The sequence below is a fragment of the Plecotus auritus genome (genome assembly GCF_963455305.1).
Source record: "Plecotus auritus genome assembly, chromosome: 4".
Classification (NCBI taxonomy): Eukaryota; Metazoa; Chordata; class Mammalia; order Chiroptera; family Vespertilionidae; genus Plecotus; species Plecotus auritus.
In genome coordinates this window covers 179,625-193,605 of record NC_137775.1, presented here as the reverse complement: position 1 = coordinate 193,605, position 13,981 = coordinate 179,625, and the positions used below count along the sequence as shown (strand labels likewise).

The window sequence follows — 13,981 nt, the reverse complement described above, 5'->3', positions numbered from 1 at the left end:
GCTCCCCTGGGCTCTGCGCCAACACCAGGAGCCACTGGGACGTGGAGGAGCAGCTTCTCCTATGATCGGTGGGGAGACTAAGACTCAGAGACAGAATTAGAATCTGGAAACACCGGCAGAAGGCCAGGGAGGGCTAAGGGGTGAGTGATTGCAGGGTTCTTCCCAAATTTGGCACAGCGCTGTCTAGCCATCCAAATACCATGTATTCAACTAGAACATACATGTAGGTGTGATACCAACCAGCCACACCAACACCATCAGATGTGGAGTGTCCAGCAGGTCGTTACCCACATCGTCCCCACAACAAGGGACTCGAAATGTCAAGGTATCGATTCGGTGCCTGTGACTCTCGGCTCAGCGCACCGTGCAGAGCCTGTGCCTTGTGTTCAGTCTGTGCCCTGGAGGTAAAGGCACCTGGACTCTAAACCTCTATATTTTATTTTATCTTAATATTTTTATTGATTTCAGAGAGAAGGGTGAGGAACATCAATGATGAGAAAGAACCACTGACTGGCTGCTTCCTGCACACCCCACAATGGGGATTGAGCCTGCAACTCAGGCGTGTGCCCTGACAGGGAATCGAACCGTGACCTCCTGGTTCATGGGTCAACGCTCAGCCCCTGAGCCCCGCTGGCCGGGCGTGTATTTTAACTTCATTTAACAGAATACAGTTGACCCCTGAACAGTGAGTTTGAGCGGCAGAGGTCCACTTATATGCACATTTCAGTAAGTGGACCCAGGTCGTTCAAACCCCCATTTTTTCAAGGAATCTGAGGATGCAGGCCAACTCTAGCTGTAGGTGAATTTCTGACTCAGTGTGGGGTTGACACCCCTGACTGACTCCTGCATTGTTTTGGTCAAGGGCCAACTGTACTCTGAAAATAATTTGAGGCAAATATTATTCTATAATGTAAATTCTTTTCATGATGAAAATATCTTTTCAAATCATCAATGTGCAATCATTCATGTTCAGAAAGAGCCATATAAGAAAAAAATTAAATATCTGTCCCCAAAGCTTATTACATAGGTTTGTTTCTGTTTTTAAAGCAGCTTCTTCCTCATCACCTCATGTCAGATATGACGGTACAGTCGGCCCCTCTCAGGTGAGTGAGGTGACAGACACTACCTGCATGCTCTTCTCCTCCCCTCACTCCCCGAAACCATTCCTCAGAGAGGGTTTGGGGCCTGATGGACTGCTCGGTGCTGAAGGTATCCCAGGTTACTGCCCTGGCCACTGATGTCCTCTCCCTATACTCGCTGCTACTGCACAATGGACAGAAAGATGGGGAGACACGTAAACTTATGACAAATACCCTAAAGGAAAAATTTGTTTGTATTTTAAAATACGATATACTAGATTTTATATGATATTTTATGAATATCTCATTTTGAGGAACAGTAAGTAGACACTGTCTCCTAATGATAAACACAGCTCCTCTCTGCAGAGGAAAGGGCTTTCACATTCAAAAAAGCACAGTCCTTTAAGGCATAACCACCAACACTTCATAGAAACAAGGCTCTTTTTTAATGACTGCGGGCCAACTGCTGGCTGAGTAGACTCAGAGGCCTGGGGCCTTCACCTCACTTTATGCGGATGTCGGGGGTATCCCACCACAGCCTTCACTGAGGAACAAACCCTGTTTTAATTGCATCTGTGTCTTCAGCGGCCAGCGTCAGAAACCGCCTGTGCCCTGCACTGTCACAAGGACTCACCTTGGCCATCCGCCAGCAGGAGGGAGTAGACACGCTGCCGCACGGGGCGGTAGACGAAGGCCTGGCTGGGCAGGGCCTGGTCCAGGGCATCCTCCAAGGTGTTGCTGCACTCAATCTCCCCACTGGCCATGATGTTGTACACCAGGTAGCTCTCCGCCTGGACGTGATGGGCTCTAGCAACCTGCTCAAAGTTGAGACACAATGGAATTCTCCTTGCAAACAAAAGGACATTCAAACAGAAAGAGTCAGCACCTTTAAGTCACCCACCAGTGTTTTAAGGCACACAGCAAGGAATAACTGTCCCCCAAACTCAAACTGGCGTCTGTGTTTCCTGTCTTCTGGGCTTCTGGCTGAGAGCTTTCTTGCTCCCCGTTCTCCAGCCCCAAGCACCTGCCAGACTTGCTGACTCGGCAGCATGGTCCTCTGTCCACCTGAGAGTAAGGATGCTGGGAAAGGCTCTGCCCGACCTATCTCAGCCAGTCTCGCTCTTCCCCACCATCTGCAAGCAGGTCCAACCACTGCCCTCCTCCAAGCAAGTTCTTCACACTAATCGTCAAGGCCCCTTTACAGTAAAGGCCCCAATCCCTTCCCCCCACAAAGTATTTTGGCCTCAGAGAACCTGCCATCCCCAGCCCCAGTGCACACCCTCAGTGCTCCCAGGAATGCTCAACCCTCTCCCACCTGCACCTGAGCTACCAGCCCCTCTCCCTTGAGGGCTCACCTCAGTGTCGCCCCCTCCTCATGGGACTCGGCTCACACTGACCCTGCAGAGGTGACCGTGTCTGATCTCCCCACTGAACTATAAACTATAAACTCCTTGGGAGGAGATGCTGGTCACATTCATTCCTTTGCTCAATAATCTGATGGCAGGTGAAGAGATGGATGATTTAAATGATTCCACTTTCTTATCAAATAAGAACTAAACTCAGAAAGGCTATAAACCTACATGCAGGTTTTATTCTCCTGTGAAGAACATTTTTATTACTGCAGGAAAAAATTCATCTACATTACTACCCAAAATTTAAGTCTAAATGGTCTACAGCTAACGGCACTTAAAACGTGGCATCAGGATAACTTGGAATATAAAAAACTCGGTGAATCAGATTGTCTCGCTGTTCATACACACTAGTAATGTTGATTCATTATTGCAGACTTGAGTCTTAATCTCTTTACTCCTCACTTTCTTCATATATAAAATACATTGAATCAAAGTGGCAGCCTCACAACACTACTGAGGGTTGAGAGAGGTAACAGGAAACGCACCTGGCTGGCACATCCTATGTGCTCAGGGAGTGTCACTGTTACTATACTAGAGGCCCGGTGCACCAAATCCATGTCCCTCAGCCCAGCCTGCACCCTCTCCAATCTGGGACCCCGCAGGGGATGTCCAACTGCCGGTTTAGGGGATCCCGGTTTAGGGGATGTCGGACTTCCCTCTCACAATCCAGGACCACTGGCTCTAACTGCTCACCTGCCAGCCTGCCTGCCTGATTGCCCCAACTTCCCCCCCACACCGGCCTGCTCGCCCACAACTGGCCCCCCCCAGCCAGCCTGCTCGCCCCCAACTACCCCCGGCACTGGCCTGATCGCCCCCAACTGCCCTCCCCTCCTGGCCTGATCGCCCCTAACCACCTCTGCCTCGGCCCCATCACCATGGCTTTGTTCGGAAGGACGTCCGGAAGGTCTTCCTATCTAATTAGCATATTACCCTTTTATTAGTATAGATAAGGCTAGACAGACTACTAAGATGTCCATTTCACTGCTAAAATGTCTTTTTAAAATTTTTATCTCTATTGTTCAAAGTATTACACATGTCCTCCTTTCCTCCACTTTAATCCCCTTCACCTTGCGCCCGCCCTCACTAAAATGTCTTTAAATCACGACAGAGTGACAAGCTAGCAGCTTTAAGGTAAGATTAAAAAAAAAAAAAGTATGTTAAAGAGCTACTACTTGATACTCTACCCAACTGAAGATCATCAGAAGTGACCCATTTCCCTATGTGCCCCTTCTGACATAGAATCTATCAGAAATGTTATTTATTTCATGACCCTGTTAAAGCAATAGCTCCCAATTGCCCCCCTTATTCCCTCTTCCACCATTTATGATTCCTTTTATTTCAAACAAATTGGTATTCTGACCAATTAATCTAGGAAGTTATAGTGACCCTACCGAGAAATCTTAAATTTTGGTAACTATACAGTCTTTCCTGCTTGAAGCACATCAGCCCCATTGAGGTCTGGCTCCACTCTACGTCTCTGGGAGCTTCTCTCTATCCCTTAACCCACAGGGATCTCTCTCCTTCAGAGCCCTCTTCTGGAACAGTCATGTGACAATGTCAAATATGGTTTACAATGTGAGTTTTCAGGGCTTACGTCATACTTCCTAACTGAACTCCTGGGTCCTATTCTGCATCCCCACAGCACCTTAACTACTGCAGGCTGTCACTATTCACTGACCAGTGCCTCGATGGATGCATTTCCATCAGGCCGTCTTACATTAGGGTGGGCGTATCTACCTACCTTTAAGATTTCAGTGTCTGAAACCATGGTTACTTGTCGCTTGATTTCAGGCTCCATATTCATGGGGTCTTCCTCCTTGAATTCAGGGTCTGTACACATGGGAACTTCCTGCTTGGACTCAGGGTCTGTACACATGGGAACTTCCTGCTTGGATTCTAGGTCTGTACACATGGGAACTTCCTGCTTGGACTCAGGGTCTGTACACATGGGACTTTCTTGCTTGGATTCAGGGTCTGTACACACAGGACTTTCTTGCTTGGATCCAGAATCTGAACTCCCAGGACTTTCTTGCTTGGATTCAGGGTCTGAACTCTCAGGACTTTCTTGCTTGGATTCAGGGTCCGAACTCACGGATTCTACCTGCTTGTCCAAAGTTGTTATAGCTTTGGCTTTTGGGGGAATCCATGGAGATTTCTGTCCTGGTAAAAGATATGATGCCATCCCCTTATAAAAAAGAGCTTTGTTTGGTCCCAAAGGTAACATCTCTTCCAGCTTTTTCTCACCTTGATATACGCGAAGGACTTTAGCTATGTGGTCTGCTACAGCTAAGATGACGTTGCCTCTCCTGTCACAGTTCTCTTTCACAGAGGTATAGAAGGACAAGCACTTGTACCGAAAGGTTTCAAACATGCCTTCCGGGACGACATCGTTGCCCAGCAGGCAGGCCAGAAGGGGAAGGTCTGCCAGGCAGAGGCCAAGACTTGCACAGAGCTTCTCCCTGCAGAGCATGACGGTGCTGAGGCTGTCCAGGCAGAGCTCACTGATTGAAAAGTAGGGGCAGGAATCATAAATTAAGTAGTCGGTGTCTTCTCCGAGGATCCCTAGACAGTTATTCTGGAGGCCATAAGAAGCCACCTCATAGTCAGCCTCCTGTAAGGAGCACAGTGTTTCCTGACCCAGCGTCTTCAGAGCAAACCGCGTGAATATGGCCAGCCCCGAGGGGATGAAGAACATGCTCCTGCTGGGCTGCTCCCTGTGCGTCTTGATATAATGGAAAATCCTGGCAATCTCCCTGTTGTTCTTGAGTCTCCGTTTCACCCAAACATCTCTCTTCTCCTTCTCCACCATACCATCAAAGAAGAACACCAACTTGATGCCAACGTCTGTAAAAGTTCTCACAAAATCTCGCAAGACAGAAAAGTATTCCTTCCACTGGCCGCCGCAAACCCATGATTCAGGGGTATACCAGTACCTGAGACAGCACATGGCGTCCACCACGATGGTGGGAGTGCATCCGGGATGCTTGCTTTGGTGCTGCTCGGCCAGCTCTTTGAAATTCACTGCTGTACATACATGTGGGCAGCTGCTTGCCACAAACCCCTGCAAGCCTCTCACACCCATGACTGACCTCCCAGAAGGATCTGGAAAGGAAAGGAAACCAGTTATTATGGCACCTTACCAAGCCCACACAGACAATGGTGAATAGCCATTCTCTATCAGGAGCCTAAAGTTTTCCACAAAAACACGTGAGGAACTTTAGCTAAGTGTAAATTACTTGAGTTGGACTTTTCAAAGACAACGCAGTGTAGCTTCTTTTTAAGATTTTAGCTAAGACTATTATTCAAGAGATTTCTCAATTGGATTCAAAACAGGCTAACAGTTTTCAAAAAAGGATTATTTTCCATCTAGGAACCCAAATAGAAGTTAACTCTGAAAACCTAAAAACAAAAATGAATATTTCTCAAAATAATTTTGCTGAGTGAAAGAAGCCAGATCAAAAAAAAAAAAAAAAAAAAGTACACATTATGATTCCATTTGAATATAATTTTTGGTTCTTTGAGAGCTGAGCTCATTTGTAGTGGCAGAGAGCATCTGGGTGGGGGCAGGTGAGAGGGCAGGATTTATAAAGGGGACTTTTGGGGTGATGGTTCCATTCATTACCTTGACTGTGGTGATGATATCATGGGTGAACACGTGTTACCTATAAACTCTAAGCCTGTGCAGTTTCCTGTATGTCAACTACACCTCGATATAGGGGTTGAAAAGAGAACTAGCTGACCCTGAACAACACTGGTGTCAAGGGCATTGCCCACCTGCACAGTCTAGAAATCCACATATATGTTAAGTCAGCCTTCTCCAACCTCAGGTAAAAAAAAAACACAGTAAATAAAAGTTCACTATGGCCCAGCCGGTGTGGCTCAGTGGTTGAGCATTGGCCCATGAACCAAGAGGTCACAGTTCAATTCCTGGTCAAGACACATGCCTGGGTTGTGGGCTCAGTCCCCTGTAGGGGGCGTGCAGGAGGCAGCCGATCTATGTTTCTCTCTCATCAATGTTTCTATCCCTCTCCCTTCCTCTCTCTAAAATCAATAAAAAACATACATTTTTTAAAAAGTTTACTAAGGCAAATGTGTATAACATCTGAGATGGTGAATAACACTGAATGGGAAATTGCCCTTTCTAAAATGTGAAAACATACAATGTAGTTAGTTCAGAGAGTTAGAATTCAAAATCTAAAAAACAAAACAAAACCAAACCCAAGCAGAGCATTGTGTCCTAAGTTGCCCTTCTATAATAAAAGACGTAATATAAGGCATGACTTGAGGAGGTCAGAAAAACTCCATGATGACGTCTTTATCTTAATGGCCTGCCTGTTCTTTTCACTTTGGTTTTCTTTACTTCATCAGGGCTTAGTGTCCTTTGATAAAACAAACAAAAATCCTCATTATGCAAAAGCAACACAAGGACAAGCGGGCCTCTCCAGGGCTTAGGCCTGAGCGCAGTGGCCACCAGTGGCTGCAACCCGTCCGCCAGCGAAGACTCCTCACAGGGAGCGCGCTCCCACCATACCACTGCGCGTGCCACACAAACCTCCATCTCCACAACAACCTGACAGGTGCGCATCTGACTCCACGTCACAGATAAAGAAGCTGTAAGCAGACTCTCAGGGAAAAGGCACGGGCACTGGTGATCATTTAAGAACTGCCTGTGGATGGGCAGTGGCCCCATTAGAATCTGAAGTTACCTGTTTAATGGCCATCAAGGGAGAAATACATAAAAACTGAATGGATATAATACACATTTATGTTGAAATGTAGAGAAGTCTTTCTTACTCATTACGTTATTAAACATAATGGAACACATGCATGCCCACACCAAGACCACCTAGAGCTCTTACTAGACTAACAGGCGTTGATCTTGGGACATTATCAAGTTATGCGACTTCTGATTATCATCTCAACGAGAAGGTGGTTGCAGTTTGGACCTCCAGGCATGGATCCCACATCTAGGAAGGATACACCCTATTTCTGAAGCAGAGGGGTTTTTCTTATGACACTCCAGCGGCAGCTAGGTACCAGTCTGGAAAGGGTGTTGAAGGGCTTGTCTGATTCCAGGCGGTTATTCTATGCCTAGCTTTGAAAAGAGCAGGCTTGTCAGATTTGTTGACAATGAGGAAGCAAAAGTAAATTACAAGCTTTGTGACTAGGCTTCCATACTTTCATCAGGCTCCCGGCTGGGTGCTGCCGACCGCCCCCCCTGCCCCCCGCCCCCAGACCCGCAGGCAGCCAGGAGCACAGAAGACCCTTCCCTCACCCCCAGCTCCCACAGGCGGGGCCCCCATCTGTGCAGCCGCCCACCATGTTTGGGCTGGCTGCCTTCCCTCAACAACAAAAAGGATTTTTGTTTCAAGCATTTTTCTACTAAAACTGCAAGTGACAACATTGAGTTTCCAAAAACACTCTCCTCTTTATTTTACAGAGTCGGGCTCAGCTCTGCTTTGATTTCATTCAAATGTTTTTCCTCCTTTCTCACCCCAGCAATGAAAAGCTCACTATTTTAATTAAACACGCACTGTTTTTTCCTGTTTTTCACACTGCCAATCTCTCCCATTTTGAATCACAAACTACCTCAGGAATGTTACCTTACAATGTGCTCTTGTGTGGCATTTGCAAAGAAAAATTCGGATACACAAAGATATGGGAACCTGGGACAGCAGAGTGGCCTTCCATTTTCAGCTCAGTATGTTACACACCACACCACCACCTCTCAACACAGGCAGAGTGGTGGGAAATGAAATGCTTCAAGAGATAATTTTGTGGCCCTGGCCGCCAGGTGGCTTGAGCAGTTGGAGCATAGCCCCATACATCAAAAGGTTGCAGGTTTGATTCCTGGACAGGGCACACACCCAGGTTATGGGTTCAATCCCTGGTTGGGGTGTATAGGAGGTAACCCAAGGATATTTCTTTCTCTCTCCCTTCTTCTCTTTCTAAAATCAATAAAAAACATATCCTCTGGTGAGAATTAAAAAATATTTTTTAAAAAGATAATTTTGCCCTAACTGGTTTGGCTCAGTGGATAGAGCGTCAGCCTGTGGACTGAAGGGTCCCGGGTTCGATTCCGGTCAAGGGCATGTACCTTGGTTGCGGGCACATCCCCAGTGGGGGGTGTTTAGGAGGCAGCTGATGGATGTCTCTCTCTCATCGATGTTTCTAACTCTATATCCCTCTCCCTTCCTCTCTTTAAAAATCAGTAAAATATATTTAAAATAAATAAATTAATTAAAAAATAAAAAGATAATTTTGTTTGTGGCCATTACCTTTTTAAACAATTTTTTTTTATTTTTAAGCCTTTTATTGGTAAGAGTAATACTGAAGTTTTTTCATTCTCTACTATTGAAGATTATTTAAATATATATGTGTATATATAATTTACTCTGCCTGTAAACTCTAAGGAAATTTTCATTGCTGAGAAAGAAAACAGAAGTTATGTCTCCTTTGGTAGGAGTCTTATTGCCCAGAACACAGCCTGGGAAACAGTTCTCTCAATGTGGGCCCCTCCAGGGCAGACGACACTGTCACACCGACACCAGCAGTGTCTGCCATGCGAGGGCCAGTATTTGTGAATGAGTAAATGAAGGCATCAAAGGGCAGGTGTATAAAGAGAGGTCAGCAATCACCAAGTGTACAGACTCCAAGTGTGGGCAGAGGGAGAGTAACAAGTAGGCCCGTGTCCTCAAGTAGCACCAGTGCCAGACATTTCACGGAAGAGCAGCTGGCAGGCACACAAGGAGCCATCCCAGAGGCAGCCTCACTGCCAGGAACGGCCTCCTTGTCCTGAGAGCCAGACCAACCCCAGGTACTGGGTTGCAGTAAATGAAGAAGTGGACAGAAGACAAGTCCAGAAGCTCCTTTATTCACAACCTTTCAATGGACAGAGAAATGGAGAGTGGCATGCCTCAGCAAAAACATATCCGCCCGACCTGTACCAACAGGTCCGGAGCCAATCCAGACATAGGGACAAATGGACTCACAGCCAGCCACTGGACACATCCCATGTGCAGAGCAGCATCTACAGGACACCCAGTCCCAGTGGTTGCAGCTCCTTAAGACATGGCCAGTGCCTCCCCCTCCCGCCTCCGTACCCCCCCTCCCCCCCGCCGTTGCCAGAGCCCCACTGTGCAGACGGCATTGAAAGAGCTGGAGTTGATTAAATCAAGTCTTTCAATTTGGAGACAAAGCAGGTTCATGTCCTACAGAGCAATAAAACCATAACCTTGGACTTATCTTTATCAAATCATTTGTCTCCACAAGCCAAAAACCTACAAACACACACCACCAGTGTCTGGCCTCTCATCAGGAGTGAAGAGGAAAGCCAGAGGTACACCCTGGGAGTCCAACAGTGCCTGGTGGATGTTAATCAGGGCCCTGGATATCCGATAGGGGCTTAATCACAGGAACAACAGCAGCCTGTAATTACTGGAATCGAGAGTCTAGGACTAGCATGAACCAGTCCTTTTCATTCCATGCTTCGTTTCTGAGCCTTCAATGGCCACATGCTGGCTGGGCCTTGGTCCACCTAGGCAGGCCCCTCATGGCTGACGTGGGGTATCTAAAGTCTGCTTTCTTCTCTCCTTTCCTCCCCTCTCGCCCCGCCAAAATAAAAGCAAGTTATGGGGAATCCGTACACAGAAGGGTATGAACAGGGATTGAGGGTTCCAAGATGTTTGTCCCAGGACAGCTTGTGGGACAGTGTTGGCTCGAAGTCTCCTGAGTATTTATGGATCCACAGACAACCAGGCCAGCAAGCGAAGGGCAGCTGCCACTCAGGTGGTCCCCACCCATCCGAGGGCTGCCCACAGGCTCCCTGGGCCCTCTGCTCCAAAGGCACGACCTTACGCTTCCTGCTGGCCCTGCCTAGTCCAGTTTTAGCAAGAATCCTGCTGAGTCAGTGCAGAGAGAGAATCCCCTGCCTGATTCTTGCTGATCCTTCACTCTGCCTGTTGGCAGATGCCTCTGCCCTATTTGAAGTTGAGCCCCACCTCTACCTCCTATGGCAAGTCTGGAATAAAGTCTTCCTTACTTTTTCACTTGTCAGAATAAGAAGCTTACTCACACAAGAAATGGGAAGCCTGACGTTATCACAATGTACTTTTCTGTGCCCAGGTACACGTGTCCAGACTCGGGATGCCCTGGAAGACCCCCCACAAGCTGCCATGACCACTGGTGCCAAGAGTCAGACTGGTGCAAAGCGGATGCAGACGCTCAGGAGCGGGTGGCAGACCCCTGCGTGCTGTATCCTGGGAAGACGGGGCAGACGCTGGGCAGCACTGAAGACAGAAGGAAAAGCTCTGGAATAAAACCACACTGAGTCTAATCTCCACTTTCTTGCAATGAAACTCTTGAGCAAGTTACCTTATTCTATAAGCTTCATTTTTCTTATCTACAGAGTGAGCGCTAAAGACCAACTTCATAAATTGGTGTGATGTGATTTCATTTAGATTATAAATTTATTCATTAAACACTTCTCATTAGTTGCCTCAGGTTTAGTAAAATCTGCCCAGCCCCAAATTCTTAAATTATCTTAAAATTTAAAACAAAGCCATATAAATATTAGTGAGGGTTTATTATACTTATGATTTTTATAAGATAGATTACTTTTTAACATTGGAAATAAATTTTTTTCTGAAAAAGTAGCCATGAGAAATAAAGTAGCCATATTCTTTGCAGAAACTCATAGAACAAAGAAAAAAATACTCATCTTCCAAAAATAGGGACAATAAACATATATTTCTAGCTGTTTTTAAAAATTGGGATCATACTTCTCTGTAACCTATTTTGTGTCTTAATTTATTAGGTGATACATGTTGCCAAGTCAGAAGGTTGACCTGTTACGGTGTAATTTTAATGGGTGCACGGAGTGGTGTGAAGTGAGTTCTCAACCCTACTACTGAACATTATGCCATCTCCTGTATTGCATGCCATAAATAAGAATGCCAATCACATCCATGCATAAAAATCTTGGAGCACATCCTGGATCATTTCCTTGGGATGAATCTTAGATGTGAAACTGCTGAGGCGAAGTAAAAGCACATCCTGGTAATTCTTCTCGAACAGGCTGTCAGCCTGTAGTTGTAACTCGTTAGCACTCAGCTCTCCTCACCACCACCAGGGCAGTTATCTGAACATAAATCTGGTTTACTCAGTCAGCGAGCAGCTTTTCAGCAAAAATGACAGCAGACATGGAACAAGGAGCAAGACAGACAGCCCTGCCCTCCAGCAGGAAAATGTCCCATAGGCAACAAGCACTTGGGTTAACTGTAGGGCAGACAAGGGCAAAGCATGTGAATGGGGGAACACGCAGCAGGAAGACCCAGCCCAGGTCCGGGACCCACAATGGCCGTCGGAGTGTCCAGATGGAGACAGGAGAGCAGGTGAGGCCAGAAGAAATAGTAAGGGATAAATTCTTTGAAGTCCATAAGGTGTCTTTTTTATTATTAAATGGATGTTTCTATGGTGCTTAAAATGATCTGTTGTATTAAATAGTTTAACCTGCAACTTTGTGTTTTCCTCAAACATGGAAAATGGGGGGAAAAAATAACCCCAAAAGCTAAGTGTGGCTAGAAGCTCTGTTTAAGGGAACAGGAGCAAGCTGAGCTCAGTGGGCAGGGCCAGACAGCAAAGGGGCGCAGACCACACAGGCGCTCATACTTCATCTGAGGGGAAAGCAGATGCCAGTCAAGGCTCTTAGAAGCACTGCCTGCCTATGTTGTAGAGAAGGGATGGAGGCAGGCAGGACTGGAGATAAGTGAGGGGCTATTGTGGACACTGGTGGTACTGGCTGCCCAATATCCCACACCCTCCCTATTTTGGAAGAACCCCAAGACTAGAGGGATACAGAATCCCATTTCCTACTGCAAAAGACTAGGGAGGGTAGAGAGACCGTATCTGGTCCTCCAGATGAACCACTGGCATGGGACCCACACTCCCACACGTGCTCAGTGTACATTCAGCTCGGGTTTACTGTGCTCTGGGCCATGTGCTAGCAGCTGCGGACAAGGCAGTGAACCAGACAGAGTCCCTGCCTCAGATCTGGATCTTTAAACAGGGAAGCAAAGGCTCAGAGTCATTCAAGAAAGAAGAAACATGGGTGTGTGTGTGTACATATGTCAAGATGCATAAAACCATACACTTAAAACATTTCTTTGTTCCATGATTTTTCTGCCAAGAACATGGCTACTTTTTACAATCAGAAAGCCCCATAGCAAACAGCCCCTTCAGTCCCTCTGGCACTTACCAGTATTGTGCACACACTTGGAAAAGGCACTTCTGCCAGCAAAGGCAGGAAGAGCAGGGCAGGCCGCAGTGTGTGCTGCAGTCACCTGCCTGAGTCACAGACAGCAACGGTAAAGCTGGACTGGAACCCACCTGCCTCCAAAGTCTGTACTCCTTTCACTAGGGCTCTAACACCTAACACTTTGCATGTCAGTCCAGCGATCTGCCCTTCCAGAAGGTTCTCCCAGTCCCTGGGGCCCTGACAGAATGATCACGAGGGCGTGGCAACCCAGATTTGGGCCCCTGGGGAGACCCCCCCACACACAGTTCCCCAATCCCCCTCAAGGGCCAATGAACCACAACCACTGTCACAGAAGAGGAAAATGTGCAGACCTGTAAACATGGATGCCTCGTTTATCCAGATTTCAGGATAAGAATCCAACATAAACTTTTAAATTCATGACTTAAAGCTAAAATAATTTATTCATCAGAGACTTCCTCAGGCTCTGACTTACCATCTAAGGATGAGTTTTCAGTTCTAACAACTCGCTCCTAAGCCCACAGGAAAAAGTATGGGAAGGGCACGCGAGGCAGGCACACCCGGCCGAAGGAATGGGGAACGCTGACCTGGGAGAAGCAAAAGGGAAAAAAAAAAAAAAAAAGGAAGCTGACAGACATAAAATCTCCCAACTGCTAGGGAAACAGCGGAGCGAGCGTCTAGAGCTCTGCAGTCCCGCCTCTCCCGGGGGAGGGGGGACCTCGCCTCCTGGTTTTTCCAGGTTCTACCCCCGCGACCACCACGTCTTCCTGAAAGGGTCCTCGGCCTCAACCTGGCACCCACACACTCTCCTCCGCAGGGTGGGATGGTTTTCCCCTTCCCCTCCCCCTCTCCACACCGACTATCCCAACTCGGCCTAAAGCCCCCTCCCGGACGACGGAGACGCCGCCCTCGTGCAAGCTCCTGGGCGGCGAGCCCGCGTCACCCTTCGGGACCCGAGGGTCCAGGGCTGGAGGGCGGAGGCCCGGGCCCGGGCAGCGCAGGTGACGGGGCAGGTGCACCCAGCGGCGGCGCAGAGGGTGACGCGACAGCCGGACCGCGAGGACACAGGCACCGGTCGCCCGAGGGGCGGGAGCACGGCGGCGGGGGTACAGGCGACGGACAGACGGGCTCAGGAGGGGAACGGCGGGGCCGAGGGCGGGCGGGGCCGCGGGAACTTGGACCCGGCCTGGGCCGGCCACTGGGCTCACGGCAGGGAC

The 13,981-nt window shown here is 47.9% G+C and overlaps 1 protein-coding gene across 4 annotated transcripts in view; it reads right to left on the bottom strand.

Annotated features, from left to right (window-relative positions):
- FAM120B (family with sequence similarity 120 member B) overlaps positions 1-13,981 on the bottom strand; it is a 33,350-nt gene that overhangs the window by 19,232 nt on the left and 137 nt on the right. The window contains exons 1-5 of one of the 4 annotated variants that reach the window (XM_080666081.1): positions 13,240-13,297; positions 12,747-12,835; positions 10,566-10,779; positions 4,233-5,593; positions 1,714-1,894 (exon numbers count right to left, since the gene is read on the bottom strand). In XM_080666081.1, the coding sequence (XP_080522207.1) occupies positions 1,714-1,894; positions 4,233-5,573 (1,522 nt within the window). In that variant the 5' untranslated portion in view covers positions 5,574-5,593; positions 10,566-10,779; positions 12,747-12,835; positions 13,240-13,297. Of the gene's footprint in view, positions 1-1,713; positions 1,895-4,232; positions 5,594-10,565; positions 10,780-12,746; positions 12,836-13,239; positions 13,484-13,981 lie in introns of those variants that run through there. The other 3 variants (XM_080666082.1, XM_080666083.1, XM_080666080.1) reach the window with 3 other exon arrangements.